Source organism: Erythranthe guttata, chromosome 7 (genome assembly GCF_056151865.1).
Source record: "Erythranthe guttata isolate IM_541 chromosome 7, IM_541, whole genome shotgun sequence".
NCBI lineage: Eukaryota > Viridiplantae > Streptophyta > Magnoliopsida > Lamiales > Phrymaceae > Erythranthe > Erythranthe guttata.
Window position 1 is genome coordinate 12,038,894 of NC_142539.1, and position 15,885 is coordinate 12,054,778.

The 15,885-nt window shown below is 33.6% G+C and overlaps 2 protein-coding genes across 2 annotated transcripts; both read right to left on the bottom strand.

The window, feature by feature from the left end:
* Positions 1 to 1,251: 1,251 nt before the first annotated feature.
* LOC105958019 (uncharacterized) lies at positions 1,252 to 6,171 on the bottom strand. The gene is made up of 4 exons (XM_088820961.1): positions 5,248 to 6,171; positions 4,827 to 5,042; positions 1,732 to 3,735; positions 1,252 to 1,627 (listed from the first exon to the last, which is right to left on the bottom strand). Exons 1-4 carry the CDS (start codon positions 6,092 to 6,094, stop codon positions 1,275 to 1,277), a joined length of 3,420 nt encoding a protein of 1,139 aa, XP_088677087.1. The 5' UTR covers positions 6,095 to 6,171; the 3' UTR covers positions 1,252 to 1,274.
* A 5,820-nt stretch (positions 6,172 to 11,991) lies between these two features.
* On the bottom strand, positions 11,992 to 15,171 carry LOC105958033 (B-box zinc finger protein 25). The gene is made up of 3 exons (XM_012982032.2): positions 14,615 to 15,171; positions 13,143 to 13,466; positions 11,992 to 12,424 (listed from the first exon to the last, which is right to left on the bottom strand). The coding sequence occupies exons 1-3, from the start codon at positions 14,795 to 14,797 to the stop codon at positions 12,197 to 12,199; spliced, it is 735 nt and encodes a 244-aa protein (XP_012837486.1). The 5' UTR covers positions 14,798 to 15,171; the 3' UTR covers positions 11,992 to 12,196.
* Positions 15,172 to 15,885: the final 714 nt, after the last annotated feature.

A 15,885-nucleotide genomic window follows, 5' to 3' on the forward strand; every position in this document is an offset into this window, starting at 1 on the left:
TCAAGATCAGATTAGACTTGGATAGTGGGCTTAAGTTGCTTGGGCCAAATTCCTTGATTTGGGCTGCTAGAATTAAAAGTTTGGGCCCACATCACGAAATTCATTTGTGGACTCACTTCTCAACAGTATTAAATAAAATTGCTAATATTTTTATTATACTTTATAAATATAATTATATTTTAAAGTTGGAGATAGATTCAAGACAGTTTTATTGTGATCCTTTTTTTTTTTGCTCAATATTTAATTTGATTTACTCTGATGTGTCGATTGCCATCAATTGACATCGCTCGTGAATTTATATTCGATCTTTATTTTTTATTCTTTATTCATTCTATAAAATAATAATAAATATTTATATTAATGAGTATTACAAATAAAAGAATGATAAATCACGCTCTTTTGACTTTTAATACTAAATATTTTGCTTTTATTGTGTTAAAATTTTGAAAGTCCATTTACTATTAGATTTTAAATTTTAGCATGTAAATCATAGAACATTTGTTGTTTAGTTGTAGATTTTTCAATGCTATATATTTCTTACTTAGTACAAATCAATGTCTCATAAATATGTGTAAATTATTTAATATATTAATATTGATAACATTTTAAAGAAAAAAAATTACGACTTACAATTCCTTACGAGTTCCACTTGTTTGTGGAAATGCTTTAATGAGGATTGTTCTGTTGACCACAAACTCAGATATGTTTCTCTAACATATATTGTAACGTAATGGTTATACTTTGCTGGCATCTCTAGTTTTGTCCTTGTTTGAATTTTCCTTCTGTCGATTTCCAAGTTGGAAAGGTCTAGTATAATCAACGACTCAGATGGAAAGCTCGACGACAAGGTGAGTTACAATGAATAGTATATACTTTTGGGTTGATGATAATTTTTCTCCGTGTTTATTTTGATTTGATTATATGTCCTGCATATTAGTTGGAACCTAGCTCAAATCCTGAATAATGAAGAAACTTCTCTGAATTTGCCTCAAATTTCAGAAACTTGATTTAGTTTTGTCTGGTTTGGGTAAAGGATTAGTCTCTTTTTATTAGAGAACACGAACCTGAATTCAATAAGGCAAAAGTATATTTCCAAAATCTAAGTACAAAACTAAACACCGGAAGAGTTTCCATCATACTATAACTGATTCACATTACAAAAAAACTTATTCAAATTAATATATATATATATATATATATATATATATATATATATATATATATATATATATATATATATATATAGTACTTGGGCATAATCTTCTGTTTCAGGCCTAATCACTACGGGAAAATCGACCTTTGATTTTTTGCAGCTCTGTTAGAACTTCTTTTATGTCTATTCTATCACCAGAAGATTCCGCACAACACTTCAAAGCCAAATCTAGTACTGAAGACACACATTGCACGTTTTTTTCAAAGCCTTGTTCGTTTTCTGTATTCAATAAATTGGCATCTATAACCTCAATTGATGACTCGTTATTAAGTGAGCTTTGAACCCAATTCTTTAAGGTTAAATCTCCATCAAACATATCATCACTCGGTTTTTTTCTCGTAAAAGTTTCCATCACCATCACTCCATAGCTATAAACATCACACCTTGTCGAAACTAGCCCTTCCAAACCATACTCTGTAAACAACAATAATATTGTATAATGCAGTAAATGATCAAAAGTGAAATCCAATTGATAATATATAAAAATGACATGGGTTGAAGTGAGAATATTAACTAACCTGGTGCAATGTAACCCATTGTTGCTAGGGTGTTGGTGTGCATAGTGCTCTCACCTTCGCCCAACAATTTTGCTATCCCGAAATCACTCACGTGGGCAACCATCTCTTCGTCTAACAATACATTGCTTGGCTTCAAATCGCAATGAACAATGAGAATCGAATAGCCATGGTGAAGATATTCTAACGCACATGCAACATCGATCATTATGTTCAATCTTTGCATGAGATCCAAGCAATAGTTGTGGGAATATAGCCATTTGTCGAGGTTCCCATTTGGCATGTATTGAAGTACCAGTGCCTTGAAATCCTCGTTTGAGCAACTGCTAATGACGTTGGTAAGATTTCTGTGACGAATGTTGCGCAATACTTCACATTCGACTCCGAAGCTTATACAAGCAGCTTCCGACAGCGAATTGAAGACCTTGACAGCGAAAATCTTCCCATCTCTTCGAACGGCTTTGTACACAGAACCAAAACTCCCCATGCCTATTAAATTCGTCTCACTGAAGTGTTCAGTTGCTTGTAGGAGTTCGTAATACGAAATTCTTTCTGGTACAGTGGGAACCAACCCGTCAATTCCATTGATTGCCTGATTTTTTCTTTTGTATCTTACGAAAATGAAGGCCAAAGAGAGAAGCGAGATCAATAAAACAACCCCACTAACAATAAATAAAGCTAAGCGCACATTTTTCATCCTTGGCATGTGTTTGGAAACATTATTGTTGCAAAGTGGTACATTGAACCTTGGAATTCCACATAATGCATCATTCCCTTTAAAAGACTCGATAGTGAAGTTTACGAAAGGACCCCCAGTGGGAATTTCTCCTCTTAGAGCATTAAAAGAGACATTAAGGTAGTCCAGGTATTGAAGTTTTTCAAAAGACTTTGGGATTGAGCCGGAGAGGCTATTGTAAGACAAGTCTATACTTATCAAACTGATCATCCTCCCCACGGAATCGGGAATAGAACCTTTCAGTAGATTATGTGCCAAAGACAGAGCATTCAAAGATATTAAATTTTCAATTGTGCTTGGAATAGACTCCGAAAGCTGGTTCATTGATAGATTGATTAGAATTGTTTTCAATAAATTACCAATTTCTGGAGGTAGAAATCCAATCAAAGAATTTGACGAGAAGTCTAAATACATCAAATCCGTGAGGCGCCATATACTTGATGGTATGCTTGAAGTCAGCATGTTAGATTCTAGAGACAGATCTCTTAAAGATGTGATATTTCCTAAACATTCGGGTATTGGACCGAAAAAATTATTTTGGCTTAAATATAAATCAACCAAGCTGTGTAAATCACAAAGACCCTCTGGAATGGAACCTCTCATATTATTGTTATATAAATATAATCCTTGAAGCTTCTGCAAATAGTTGATAGTAAGTGGAATGTTACCAGACAACCCGTTCATGTGTAAAGAAAGTTTCACAAGGCTGCTTAAATTACCGACTTCTGCAGGAATGACCCCATTAATGTTACAATTGTAGACATATAAATATTGCAGCGAGGTAGACAAATTCCCAATGGAAGCTGGAAGGATGCCACCTAAAGGATTATCACCAATTGCGAGCACTCTTAATGATCTGCAATTTGTCAAGGAAGTTATGAAGCTCAATTCCGAAGAAGTTGATTCGGTCCTTAGATTGTTGACGGCTAGGGTTATATATTCAAGATGTCTTAGGTTACCTAGCAAATGAGGTACAAAACCAGTGAACTGGTTTAAAGCGAGTTGGAGAATTCTGAGTTTAGAACAATTAGTGATGGAATCGGGTATTGTTCCAGTGAGGTAGTTTGTATGGAGATAAAATGTCTCAAGAACAGATAATCCGTGACCTAAATTAGTTGGAAGACTGCCTGACAGACTATTTTCTGAAAGATCAATATCTATAAGATTTGACATGTTAAAGAGCACTAATGGAATAAAACCAGTGAAGAAATTGGAGTATAATTGTAATATTTTCAGTTGGTAAATTTTGCCAATTTCTCGCGGTAAACCACCTGTCAAGATAAAAAAAAATTAAAAATTAAACATTGCAACTATAAAGAAAGTAATAATATTGAAAGTTGCTAGAATCCTATTTGAATTCTAATTTCATGTGGGGATAATATAAAATAAAAATTCAATATTTATCTCATTAGGAGACTTGAGAGAAGGGGGGAATTTTTTAACGCATACTCCCTCTGTCTCATATTATATGTCTTTTTAGAGAAACTTTTTTTCCAAATTATTTGTTATTTTAGATTTTCAATGAAGCATTAATTGCATTGTTTTCAATTTTACCCTTAATCACTCCTATTTAATTAGTTGAGAATCAATTAACGTCGAGGATATTTTAGTTATTGTATCAATTTTTTTTTACTATAATCTAAGCACATTTATTGATTTTCTTAATATGTGCAAAACAACTCAAAACGACATTTAAATTAGGACCGAGGGAGTATATTACACATGTTTGGGCGGGTGAATCCAAGAAGGGAACTTATTATTTTATTGTATTAAATGTTATTTATTGGTAATTTGTTTTATATGAGAGTAGTTGGTTTATAAGGAAAAAATAAAATCTTCCATATCTTAATATATCTCCTACGTGATTAAGAATCTCTAACATAAATTATTTTTTCTAGTCTTACTTTTGCTGCTCTCTCAAAGAGAGTTTTTCATAAGAAAAATCAAGATTCAAACTTTGCTTAGAAAAGAAGATCGGTTCTTCAGGAGAGCTTAGAAGACTCTCGGGAAGAGGTCGATCCGCCGACTGAGGTTTCAGCGTTAAAGGGAGTTCAACTGTGCAGAATGGAGAACCAATTATAATTTCGAGTAGTACACAAAAACGACGTCAACAAAGAGAAGTCTTTGCATTTTGAATAAGTCCTATTATTGTATTCGTAAAAATGAAGTTAGTAAATTTCGTTTGCAGGTCCCCATGGATTAGGATACGTTTCTATCCGAACCACATAAAAATTTGTGTCGTTTTAATTACTGTTTTATCAACCGTTGCAACACTTAACAAAACAGTAACTAAAACTGATTCTAGAATTATTTTGACACAAATTACAATATTTGCACGAAATAATTCTAACACAAGTCTTACCTGATAAATTGTTGACTGAGATATCCAATTCGTTGAGTTTTGTAAGATTCCCGATATCTTTTGGAAGGTTTCCGTACAGATGATTGTGATATAGTCGTAAAAGCTGGAGAGAAGAAATATTGAAGATACTGAGGGGAATTGTACCACTAATCTGGTTTTGATCAATGGCAAATTCAGTCAGGTTCTGAAGATTCCCAATCTCGAACGGGATAACACCTATGGAACACCAACAAACCAAAAGCTCTTACAAAAATATATAATCATCATGATAAGAGGTTTCCAACTTTCTTGAATGAAATTGTGATGGAGCTTGAAATTAAAGAAGAAAGAGAAAATCAATGTCAATTATAATGACATTGTATTTAAACAAGAAATGTAAAACTATATCAACCTTGTTCAACAAGAATGTGAGGTATCGTACCATTTAAATTGTTGTTCGCGAGATGTAATATCCGAAGAAATTTTAGCTTGACAATCTCTCTAGGTATCTTCCCACTAAATAAGTTGTCGGACAGTGATACCAATCGAAGTTGTGAACATTCGGATAGATTTAACGGAAGTTCGCCACTCAACTTGTTGAAATATAGGTCAATTTCTTGAAGAAGTGGAAGTTTACTACACAAGTCACTTGGAATGCTGCCAGTCAATTCGTTTCCTCGGAAAGATATAACTTTCAAGGCCGACAGGTTAAATACGGATGACGGTATATGACCGGAGAGATGATTGTAGTCCATGTTTAAAGTGTGCAGATTGTGAAGCCTCCCTAACACATGTGGAATATTTCCTTGAAGAGAATTCAAAGAAAAATCAACAACTCGTAGATTTGTCAGATTAGAGAGGGAACTCGGGATGAAACCGGTAAAGCTATTATTTTGTAAGGAGATAAACTTCAATCTGTGTAGAAGAGACAATTGTTGAGGAATAACACCACTGAAAAGGTTGAAACTAAGATCGAGTGAAACAAGGAAGGAGAGGTTTTCTATTTGTGGTGGAATTGTGCCCGAGAGACTCATGTGGGAAATATTCAATGCAGTCACTCGATGGTTGCGCAAATCGCAGGTGACGCCAATCCAGCTACAGATAGAGCTCGAATTGGTCCAGTTGCTTGTAATAATACCATAAGGGTCCAAATTGACGTGTGATTTAAGAACGAAGAGAGAGAATTGATCTACGGCGGGGGTGGTTGATTTTTTTACGGCTACGCAAGAACACGATATTTGGAGTAGGACTGATGTACATGCAAGAATGTAATAGCAAGTTTTCTCCATGGCTGTAAAATACAATGGTGATATCTGTATAGAGAAGAGAGTTATCCAATTCTTGAATGCAAAGACAAAAGTCTTGAGTTTATGATTTGTATATAGTTTCGGTTGAAATTTATAAAGGGAAAACACATAAAAAAGAAAGTAGGGTAAATTATACCTACACCCCTGAGGTATGTTAAAATAGTTTTAAGGTCTCTATAGTATCGGTAATTACAATCACTCCCCTGAAACATCGTTAAAACTGTAACGGAATAATGCATTAGATATGTGATTCAGATAGATTTCTAACGGACTATTAGTTTCAGGAAGTGGTGGAGACAACATCGAGTTAGGGGGTAACATGGCTCCCCCAACATTTCTTAAATCACCCCTAGCTCTAGGTTGTCTCCACCACTTCCTGAAACTAATAGTTCGTTATAATTTTATCGGAATAACGTATCAAATGCATTATCCCATTAGAGTTTCTAACAATATTTCAGGGGGTGATTATAATTATCAATACCACATAGACCTTAAAGTTAGTTCAGCATATTTCAGGGTGCAGGTGTAATTTACCCTAAAAATTATAAAGAATTAAGAATTAATAATAAAAAGTCAGAATATTTTTAGTGAGAATCTAATTGAGTGCAACAAATGACCTTCGCAAATAGATAAATTAACGGGTAAATTGCACCCACACCCCTGAGGTTTGCTAAAATAACATTGAGGTCCCTGTGGTATCGATAATTACACTCACCCCTGAAACATCATTAGAAATTGTAACGGGATAATGCATTAGATACGTGATTCCGATAGATTTCTAACGGACTATTAGTTTCAGGAAGTGATAGAAACAACATCGAACTAGGGGGTGACATGGCTCCTCCAACATTTTTTAAATCACCCCTAGCTCTATGTTGTCTCCACCACTTCCTGAAACTAATAGTTCGTTAGAATTTTTATCGGAATAACGTATCAAATGCATTATTCGGCCATTAGAGTTTCTAACAATGTTTCGGGGAGTGGTTGTAATTATCAATACTACAAGAACCTTAAATTTATTTCAGCATAACTCAAGGGTATAGGTGTAATTTACCCTAAAAATAATAAAGAAGTAAGAATTAATAATAAAAAGTTAGAATATTTTAGTGAGACTTGAGAATGAGATAATTGAGTGCAACAAATGACCTTCGCAAATAGATAAATTAATTAAGTGGCAGACAAAAGAATCTCTCTCTTTTCTTTTTAATGATAGCCTCAGAAATTTTACCCGTTCTCTTTACTTGATTATTTCATAGTCTTCACTCTTGGTTTTATTTTTCCAAAGTGTTGATGTAAAAAAAAAAAGAAAAAAAAAAGAAGGTAAATTACATCCACATATATGTTTAAATAACTTTAAGGTCCCTGAGATATCGATAATTACATATCACACTCCTAAAACATTGTTAGAAGCTCTAATGGGATAATGCATTTGATATGTTATTTCGATAGAATTCTAATATACTACTAGTTTCAAGAAGTGGTGGAGACAATAAAAAGCTATGGGTGACTTAAGAAATGTTGGGGGAACTATGTTACCCCCTAACTCTATGTTGTCTCTACCATTATCTAAAAGTAATAGTCCGTTAGAACTCTATCGGAATAATGTATCCAATGCACATTATCCCATTATAGTTTCTAACTATGTTTCGGGGATGAGTATAATTATCGATAAGCATACCTCAAGGGTGCGGGTATAATTTATCCTAAAAAAAAGTGTAGTCCAATTTCTCTGTTTTTTCCACAAACTTGACAAATTTAATGCCAGCAGCCAACAAAGACTTGTGCTAACTGGTGGAGGTTTTAGAAGCCATTATATTTTATATATACTGGCAATTTTTTCTTTTCATTGTGCCAATCACAAGGTATCCTGATTTTTTAATACGCACTAATCAGAAAATAATAAGCTTATTTAACAAACCGCGTTATCCTTTGTAAAAAGTGAAAAATGTAGCTGAGAAAAGAGGCAATCTTTCAAAAAGATACGTCCATGGAAATAAAAATTTTATAATTTCATATTGCACTTTCGGGGCCATCTATTATCTCAACGGGATGTGACATTATTTTTTAATTTTGTACCTTGCACAATATCGCACTTGAATGTATTTTATTATGCACGCGTATGTAATATCATATTTGTCATGTTCATCATGTACGCGTGATCAAAATTCAACTCGACCTTAGGAATCTATCCTCTAATGGAGATTGGAGATATGTACATGGGAGTATACTCTGTTAACCTCAAATTTAAATGTCTGCAAAATAAATTACAAGACAAGAAAAAATAGGAACAAATAAATATATTTAATCAAAACGAAATGGTTACAATCTTTGTTGATTCCTCTTATTCATCTCCTAGATTTAATCCAAGGGCCGAAACTTGTTCTTGAATTGAAAGCGTGATTCATTCCTTGATTTGCGGAAGTAGATATGGATATCTAGAAATCCATTTGGGGATTTCTAGGTCTTTGTGGATATGGCGCCTTGATGAAGAGGTAGAACCTCCGCGGTTGTTGTTCTTCGTCGGGGCAAGAGCTCGAGACTTGAGAGCTTTTGAGTGCTTGATGTACGCCTAGCTTGATGCTTGATGTCCTTGTCCCCTCCCATTTGTATGTGTTTGATACCTCCTTTTATAGGCTCGATTTAGGGTTTCTCGACTTGAAATTTGGCCGGTGGACTTGGACACTTGCAAATTCATGTGAGCTAGCTTTTATAAGGCCGAATGACTAACCCGAATAAGTAAGGATCTAGTGTTTATTTTGGGTTAACTCACATAACACATTTGTGAAGTACAAATATAGTGTGAACTTCCACATAAAGCCCACGGGCTATGATTTGAGATCCAAATTAGTATCCGATTTATTTGGGTTATTAATTTGTAACTTAATCTAAAAAAATTGATACAAGCCCAAATTTTTTGTGGCCTTTTAATCGAGATCTGAATTAATAACCAATTTATCTAGGTCATTAATTCGTAAATTTAATTTCAATTTTGATGCCAACATACTCAAAATGACTTGATATTGGGAATCACACCATCCGGCATCCAAGAGAAACTATACGTGGATACACTCAAAATACATCAATCACGGGAATCACACATTTCGAGAGAGAGATATATGTACAGTGGGTGCAAAATAACCCCAAAACCGCTTGAGTTTGGGCTTACTGTTAATAGCCTCTAAATTGGCTCTTGGTGGGTCTTACTACGTCTTCGAGCTTTAGGCTGGAGTTATATTCCGATCTTTTTCCTTTAAATTGGCTTTTGACGGATATTACCTCGTATTAACTCAACGAGCTTCACGCTGGGATATTTTTTTTTTTTTTACGGCCTTAGCCTTTAAATCATTTTTTGACGAATATTATTACGTCTTGACTCAACGAGCTTCAGCTCGGAGTTATATTCGGGATTTAGCCTCTAAATCAATTTTCTTGTTTCAACGATTTAGACTCGGAGTTACATTATCAATTTAGCCTCTAAATCGACTTTCTTGTTTCAGCGAGCTTAGGCTCGAAGCTATATTTGATTTACTTGATGGGAATTCCAACGGCATGACTCAACAAGTTTTTTAGCTCGGAGTTATATTTATGACCACTATACGGTCTCTGTTAAACTCTACGAGTACTATGCCGAAGTTAATACGATAGTCTCTAAATCGACTTTAAACGGAGACTATTATTTATCTAACTCCACGAGCATCAGGCTCGGAGTTAATCTCATAGTCTCTATATCGACCTTCAACTGAGATTATTATGTCTTTTACTCGATGAGCATCATGTTCGAAGTTAATATCTTGGCCTCTAAGTCGACCCACAAATCTGTTAGAATTAGCATTTGCTTATAGCACAAGCTTGCAAATATATTGTTGGAACCACGGCTGCAATTTGACGATTGATCATAAAACTTGTGGATGAGGCTTGGACTCCATTTATTCTCTAATTTTATAGGTAACAAGTTGCTGCAATAAAAACCACGATAATAGTGGAGATAGGCAAGGTGAGGCGCGGACTAGGTCGCTCTCTTAAGACGAATTTCACGACCCCTTCTCTAATGAGGTGCAAAAAGGTTCCGATCGTGTTGCCTATGGGATACAACAGCCCAGCCTATCTCTCCGCTGTAACTTCACCGAAATTGCACGTTCGAGTGAAGTAGAAGCTTACACCCGACACACAACAAGAGCTCTAAATATATGTATATAGTATAGAAGAAAAGTGTTTCTTTTTCGCTTCACTCTACTACGTTGCAAAACCACAAAGTCCCCCTTTTTATAGTATAAAACATGACCACCATAAAACCTCTATTTAATATAGAATTAAAAGAAAATATTGAGGTTTTATGTGACAAAATAAAGTCTTTGGAGGTTTCAAAATATTGCTCTAAATGATCTCATAAATTGGTCAAAAAAAATATTTAATAAAATGTTATTTTTATTAAAAATCCCAACATAAATTTCAACGGCAATTCAGCAAATATATTAATTATATATGTATATACACAAAACCATCATATCCTTTGAAAAATGATAGCGTATAAAATACCGAAGTATTCGCACACAAGCTTGCACATATATATTTCAACAACAATTCAGCAAATATATGAATTATAAATGTATGCACACAAATCCATCATATCCTTTGAAAAAAGAGTAGCGTATAAAATACCAAAGTATTCGCTCATCATTCTCGTTTATCTTTTTGACAATAGTATTAAGGATCTAAATTTCCGTAATATAAAATAGAAAAAAAAAATAGCAAATTCTTATCAAGCAAACGTCGTGCTTACGTGTTATAAAATAATCCTATTAATCATAAAAATATAAATACGTATATTATTAACAAGCATAAATGAGTGATATTGCTTTGCGAGAAGTGGAAATTTATAGAAAGCCAAAAGCTTCTGTAATTCATTTACATTGGTGGGGGCATATATTTATCAGTGTTCTAAGTATTGGTTGTGGCGGCCGATATATCGGCCGCCATATTGGTGGCGGTAAGCCTTTACGATATTTGTGTGTCAATTTTGAAAATTGGTTTTTTGACTGTGAGGCGGTCTGTGGCGGGTCAAATCGATATATCGGGTCAAACTTCGAGCGACATATCGAAAAAATATTTTTTTCTAATTTTATTTATTTATTTTTTATTAGAAGGAAAATAGGGTGTTTATTATTATTTCTTTTTTCAATTCCAACTCATTATCTCTTTCAATCAAACCCAAATTCAGCGATCCCGTAAGAAAAATCTGGCCTAGAAAAACAAAAATACAAAACAATCCAGCATTCTCTATCTCACTATTAATGCTAAATGTTTGTTATGTGATTAGAATATAAAAACGATGAGGAGCGAATCAAGTTCAATTTTGTTTTATACGTTAAAGTACTTATAGTTAATATTTAGAAATATATTACACTAAATCAAAAAACCGATTTATTTCTGATATATCACTGATTAATCACCGTCGCACCGATTTATCGTGTGGCGGTCCCAAACCGCCTCGGACCCGATAACCGATATTTAGAACCTTGATATTTATTAAAAAAAACCACAAGGCTTTATCATCTATCAAAAGATTAGCACAAGTCATTTGGATTGGATATAGCTATCAAAAGATTAGCACAAGTCATTTGTATTGGATATATGTTACAATAGTAAAAAAAATTGGTAACTTGAAAAAACTAGTTGAATCAAGAATACATATAGACAAAATAATATAAAACTAAATATTTTAATATTTAATAAAATTAGAATTAAAATAAATTATCAATGTCACAATTTATAGATACATGATTTACAATTTTATACTATATATTGATAAAACATAACAAGTTAATTGAAAAAAATAATAATAAATACTAACATAAAAAATCAACTTCAACAAAAGCATGTGTGACAGAATATCACTAGGTAATAAATTTTCATAATACAACAAAAGATACCATTCAGCTATTATTACATGCATGCCATCATTCTCATTTTTGCATGCCAAAACATTCACTAAGCCAATTCACTATTACATTAAGCCTTAGTTGTAAGTGCAAAAGTTATATAATACACAGCAATAATAATAATAAATCCGATTATCAAGAAGAATCAACCAAGATCGGGAACCGTGAAGAACTCTTCGTCGTCGTCTTCGATCCTAGGTTTCTTGTTCGGGGAATAGTATTTTGGCGCTCTGTAATAAGAGTTCATGGTATTGGATTGAGACATCGGTAGCTGCGGTACTTCTGCCGCGTCTAAAGCCTCTTGTGGAACTTGTTCGCCGAACAGATTCATCTCCGTTAGCCACTCCAGCTCGTTAAAATCGAGCTGCTCCTTCTGCACACGATTAAATCAAATTTAAATAATCAATATTATGTAAAGTATGCTGACCTAATAATCACGATAGATTTTTCAAAATACTACAGTGAAACCTCTATAAATTAATACAGACAGGACTAGGGAAATTCTATTAAATTATCGAGTTAATAATTTAAAGACGTTTTCACCGAATCGGGACCGAGAGAAACTATTATTTAATCAAGGTTATTAATTTATTGAGCATTAATTTATCGAGGTTCTACTGTATGCCCATAACGTAGTAAGTATCATGTTGCAACTGTTGTCATAATATTAAATTCATAAGGTCGAAGCTTCGACGGAGAAATCCGAAATCGGAATGATCCCATTAAAATTTGTATTTTTCGGGCAAAAAAATCTCGAAAGTACGAAAATATTTCTGATCCAAATCAAAAAATGTTGTAAGAAAAAAAAATATTAAACCCATAATTTTATAAAGTCGAAACGTAATAAACCAATCAGATTAAGGGATTGTCGTAATCCCATCGAAATTCATGAACTTTCTTGAGAAAAAGAAAAAATCTCGACCCAATTAAAAAAGAACGTTGAAAAAATAGAAAAACCTAGAACAAAAAAACGAAAAAAGAATAGGTGGACTTTCGGAAATTTCATTCAAATTTCAAGGCCAAGTCATTATATATTGAAAATTAATATAAGATTTTTCGTCACAAATATAATTAATTTAAAAATATGTTACCTTGTCTGAAGAGTCATACGAAAATTGAAGCAAATCGTCAACAGCCCAAGATGGCGACGAGACAGCAGAAACATTGTGCGGCGTTGTTTTCAGACCAATCTGTTGTTGTTGTTGTTGTTGTTGTACGTTTGACTTTGGCGGCTTCGGGTCCAGTTGACTTTTAGAAGCTTCTTTATTACAACTGCTATTCAAAGCTACTTTAATTCCAGTAGCTAAGAATCGCTGGTGGTTAGCAGCGCGGCTATTTGCCGAATGAATTGCATCGTCACAATCTTTGCAAAACATTGCTCTGTCCTCAACGCAGAATATAAATGCCGTTTTCTCCTACACGATTTTCACAAGAAAGACAATACATATAGATTAGTACTCGGTACTTGAGTGTGTTTCGAGAAATTATTAATACACAGTTTCTTTCTCTTTAACCCGAGAGTGCCGATCGATTCTTGTTTGAGTTCGAGTAAATAGATTGACAAATTAAAGAAGCTTTACAAGTGGTTCTTGATTTGTTGCAATATGAAAAAAATTATGCAATAAAAGATAATTAAGTAACTTTTTTTTAATAAAAGATAATTAAGTAATATTCAAAGAAGGCTCTGCAGTAACTGATATGATCTACCGTCTCAAAGGAAAAAGGTATGCTTTATTAAATATGCTTCATAATGGATACGGTTGAGTCGGGACCGGATGAAATTAATATTTAATCGAGTCGGGACTAGAAAAAAATTATTAATTTAGCGAAATATTACCGAACTAATAATTTAATATGTTTCATCGAGTCGGGGCTGGGAGAAATTATTATTTAAACGAGTCGGGACTAACAAAATTCTATTAATTTAGGAAAATATTAAATTATCGAACTAATAATTAATAAGTTTTCATCAAGTCGGGACCGGAATAAATTATTATTTAAACAAGTCGGGACTAGCAAAATTCAATTAATTTGGCGAAATATTAAGTTATTGAACTAATAATTTAATACGTTATCATCTAGTCAGGACCAGGAGAAATTACTATTTAAACAAGGTTATTAGTTTATCGAGGATTAATTTATCGAAGTTCTACTTTATTTAAAAATAGAACAAAACAAGGTGGTCCAATTAATCAATGATATTTTATATTATTCCAATAACATCTAAGTTTATAAAACCTCTATAAAATAATTCAGACCGCACTAGCAAAAATCTATTAATTTAGCGAATTATTAAATTATCGAAATAATATTTTAATACATTTTTATCGAGTCAGGATGGGGATAAATTATTATTTAAATAAAATTATTAATTTATCGAATTTCTAATGATTCAAAAACAAAAACAGAACAGAGCAAGGTGGTTTGATTAATCAGTGATATTTTTATATTATTCGAATAACATCGGGTTTCGGGTTTCCGGTTTCGGGTTGTTCAGATCTCCATTTCATGGCAAATAAATAATGAGAAAAAAAAAAAAAAAAAAAAAAAGGGATTGACATACTTGGCAAATATCACAGGAAGGAAGCTTGTTAGATAAACATTCGAGAAGCAGCCTCTGATGTTTGCTGGCAAGTTTATTAGCGGCGTGAACCTCCACGTCACACTTGGCGCACAGCGCCGCCTCATCCGCGCAGCAAATCACCGTCGCCGGCGCCTTCTCGCACACATCGCACTGTATCTTCATCTCAATACACACACAACTAATTATTCAAATCGCAACCGCTAATTATCCGCAGGAACAGTCGATTTGAAAATTGGAGATTGGAGAGAGAAAAAATATAATTAATTTATTTTTATGGAGTGATGAGTGAGAAAGAAGAAGAAATAAAGAAAGAAGGGAATCTTTTTTTGAGGGTTTGGTGGACGATTTAGAGGCGCTCGTTTATGGGGGGAGATAAGGGTTTGGGTTTTATGCGCGTATCAAAAGCAAGTAGTTGGTTGAGAAGAAGCAGCAAAATCTCCATTTGTGGCTGTGCTGAAAGCACCCTTTTTTTTTTGTGGCTGTCAATTATTTTTGTATTATTTTAATTTTAGAGAGAGAAAGAGGAGAGAGAGAGATTGCGTGACTTTGTGCAGCGCAGCCATCAATTTGAGGGGCTCACCCACCCCAACTGTACTCATTTATTATTATTAGGGGCTTTTTTGTTTTGCAAGAATCACCCTGTGTAATTTTTAATTGCTGAAAAAGTCCTCATGTTAAAAATATTTGCAAACATATCCCCATAAAAATTAGTTAAAGTTAATAAGGCCCCTACGAGTTGAACGGATGATTTTTTTCGGCAATTATGAATTACACAGGGGATTTGTACTAATAACTCATTATTATTATTTTAGGCGTGAATTAGCAAAACACCCATAAAACTAATGTTAATTTACAAAACAAAGCTCCTTGCGTATTTGTAATTACATAAAACTCCCTGAAATTTGTTGTCGTCTTACATTGCCCCCTTATGATTTGATTGTTGACGGATTTTTATTTTTTATTTTATTTAATGGAATATTTCTCAAAAAATGTAAATTAGTTCAAGTGTAAGGGCTCGTTCGGTTACCTATATTAGTAAGTTTGGATTAGATGAGATTGAAATAATTATTTACTAATTAATTAATTATTCAGTTAGTAGAGTGTTCGATTCGTAGGATTAGAATAGTAGCATTTAATGGTGGGATCGAATCTGGGTAGCGGAGTTTGAAGAAGTATGAATCATGTCAACCGAAAATGTTATTAGGCCCTACTATTTAGTCAGTAGAATCTTATAGCGGTAACATAAAATT

What these genes read in the sequence shown, in the direction of transcription:
- LOC105958019 (XM_088820961.1), bottom strand. Translation starts at nt 6,094, where the DNA reads ATGGAGAAAACTTGCTATTACATTCTTGCATGTACATCAGTCCTACTC. An exon ending in CGCGAACAACAATTTAAATG is followed by an intron (nt 5,043 to 5,247) that starts GTACGATACCTC and finishes GGTGTTCCATAG; the next exon opens with GTGTTATCCCGTTCGAGATT. An exon ending in AATGGGTTACATTGCACCAG is followed by an intron (nt 1,628 to 1,731) that starts GTTAGTTAATAT and finishes TGTTGTTTACAG; the next exon opens with AGTATGGTTTGGAAGGGCTA.
- LOC105958033 (XM_012982032.2), bottom strand. Translation starts at nt 14,797, where the DNA reads ATGAAGATACAGTGCGATGTGTGCGAGAAGGCGCCGGCGACGGTGATT. An exon ending in CTTCCTGTGATATTTGCCAA is followed by an intron (nt 13,467 to 14,614) that starts GTATGTCAATCC and finishes AAAATCGTGTAG; the next exon opens with GAGAAAACGGCATTTATATT. An exon ending in CGTATGACTCTTCAGACAAG is followed by an intron (nt 12,425 to 13,142) that starts GTAACATATTTT and finishes AATCGTGTGCAG; the next exon opens with AAGGAGCAGCTCGATTTTAA.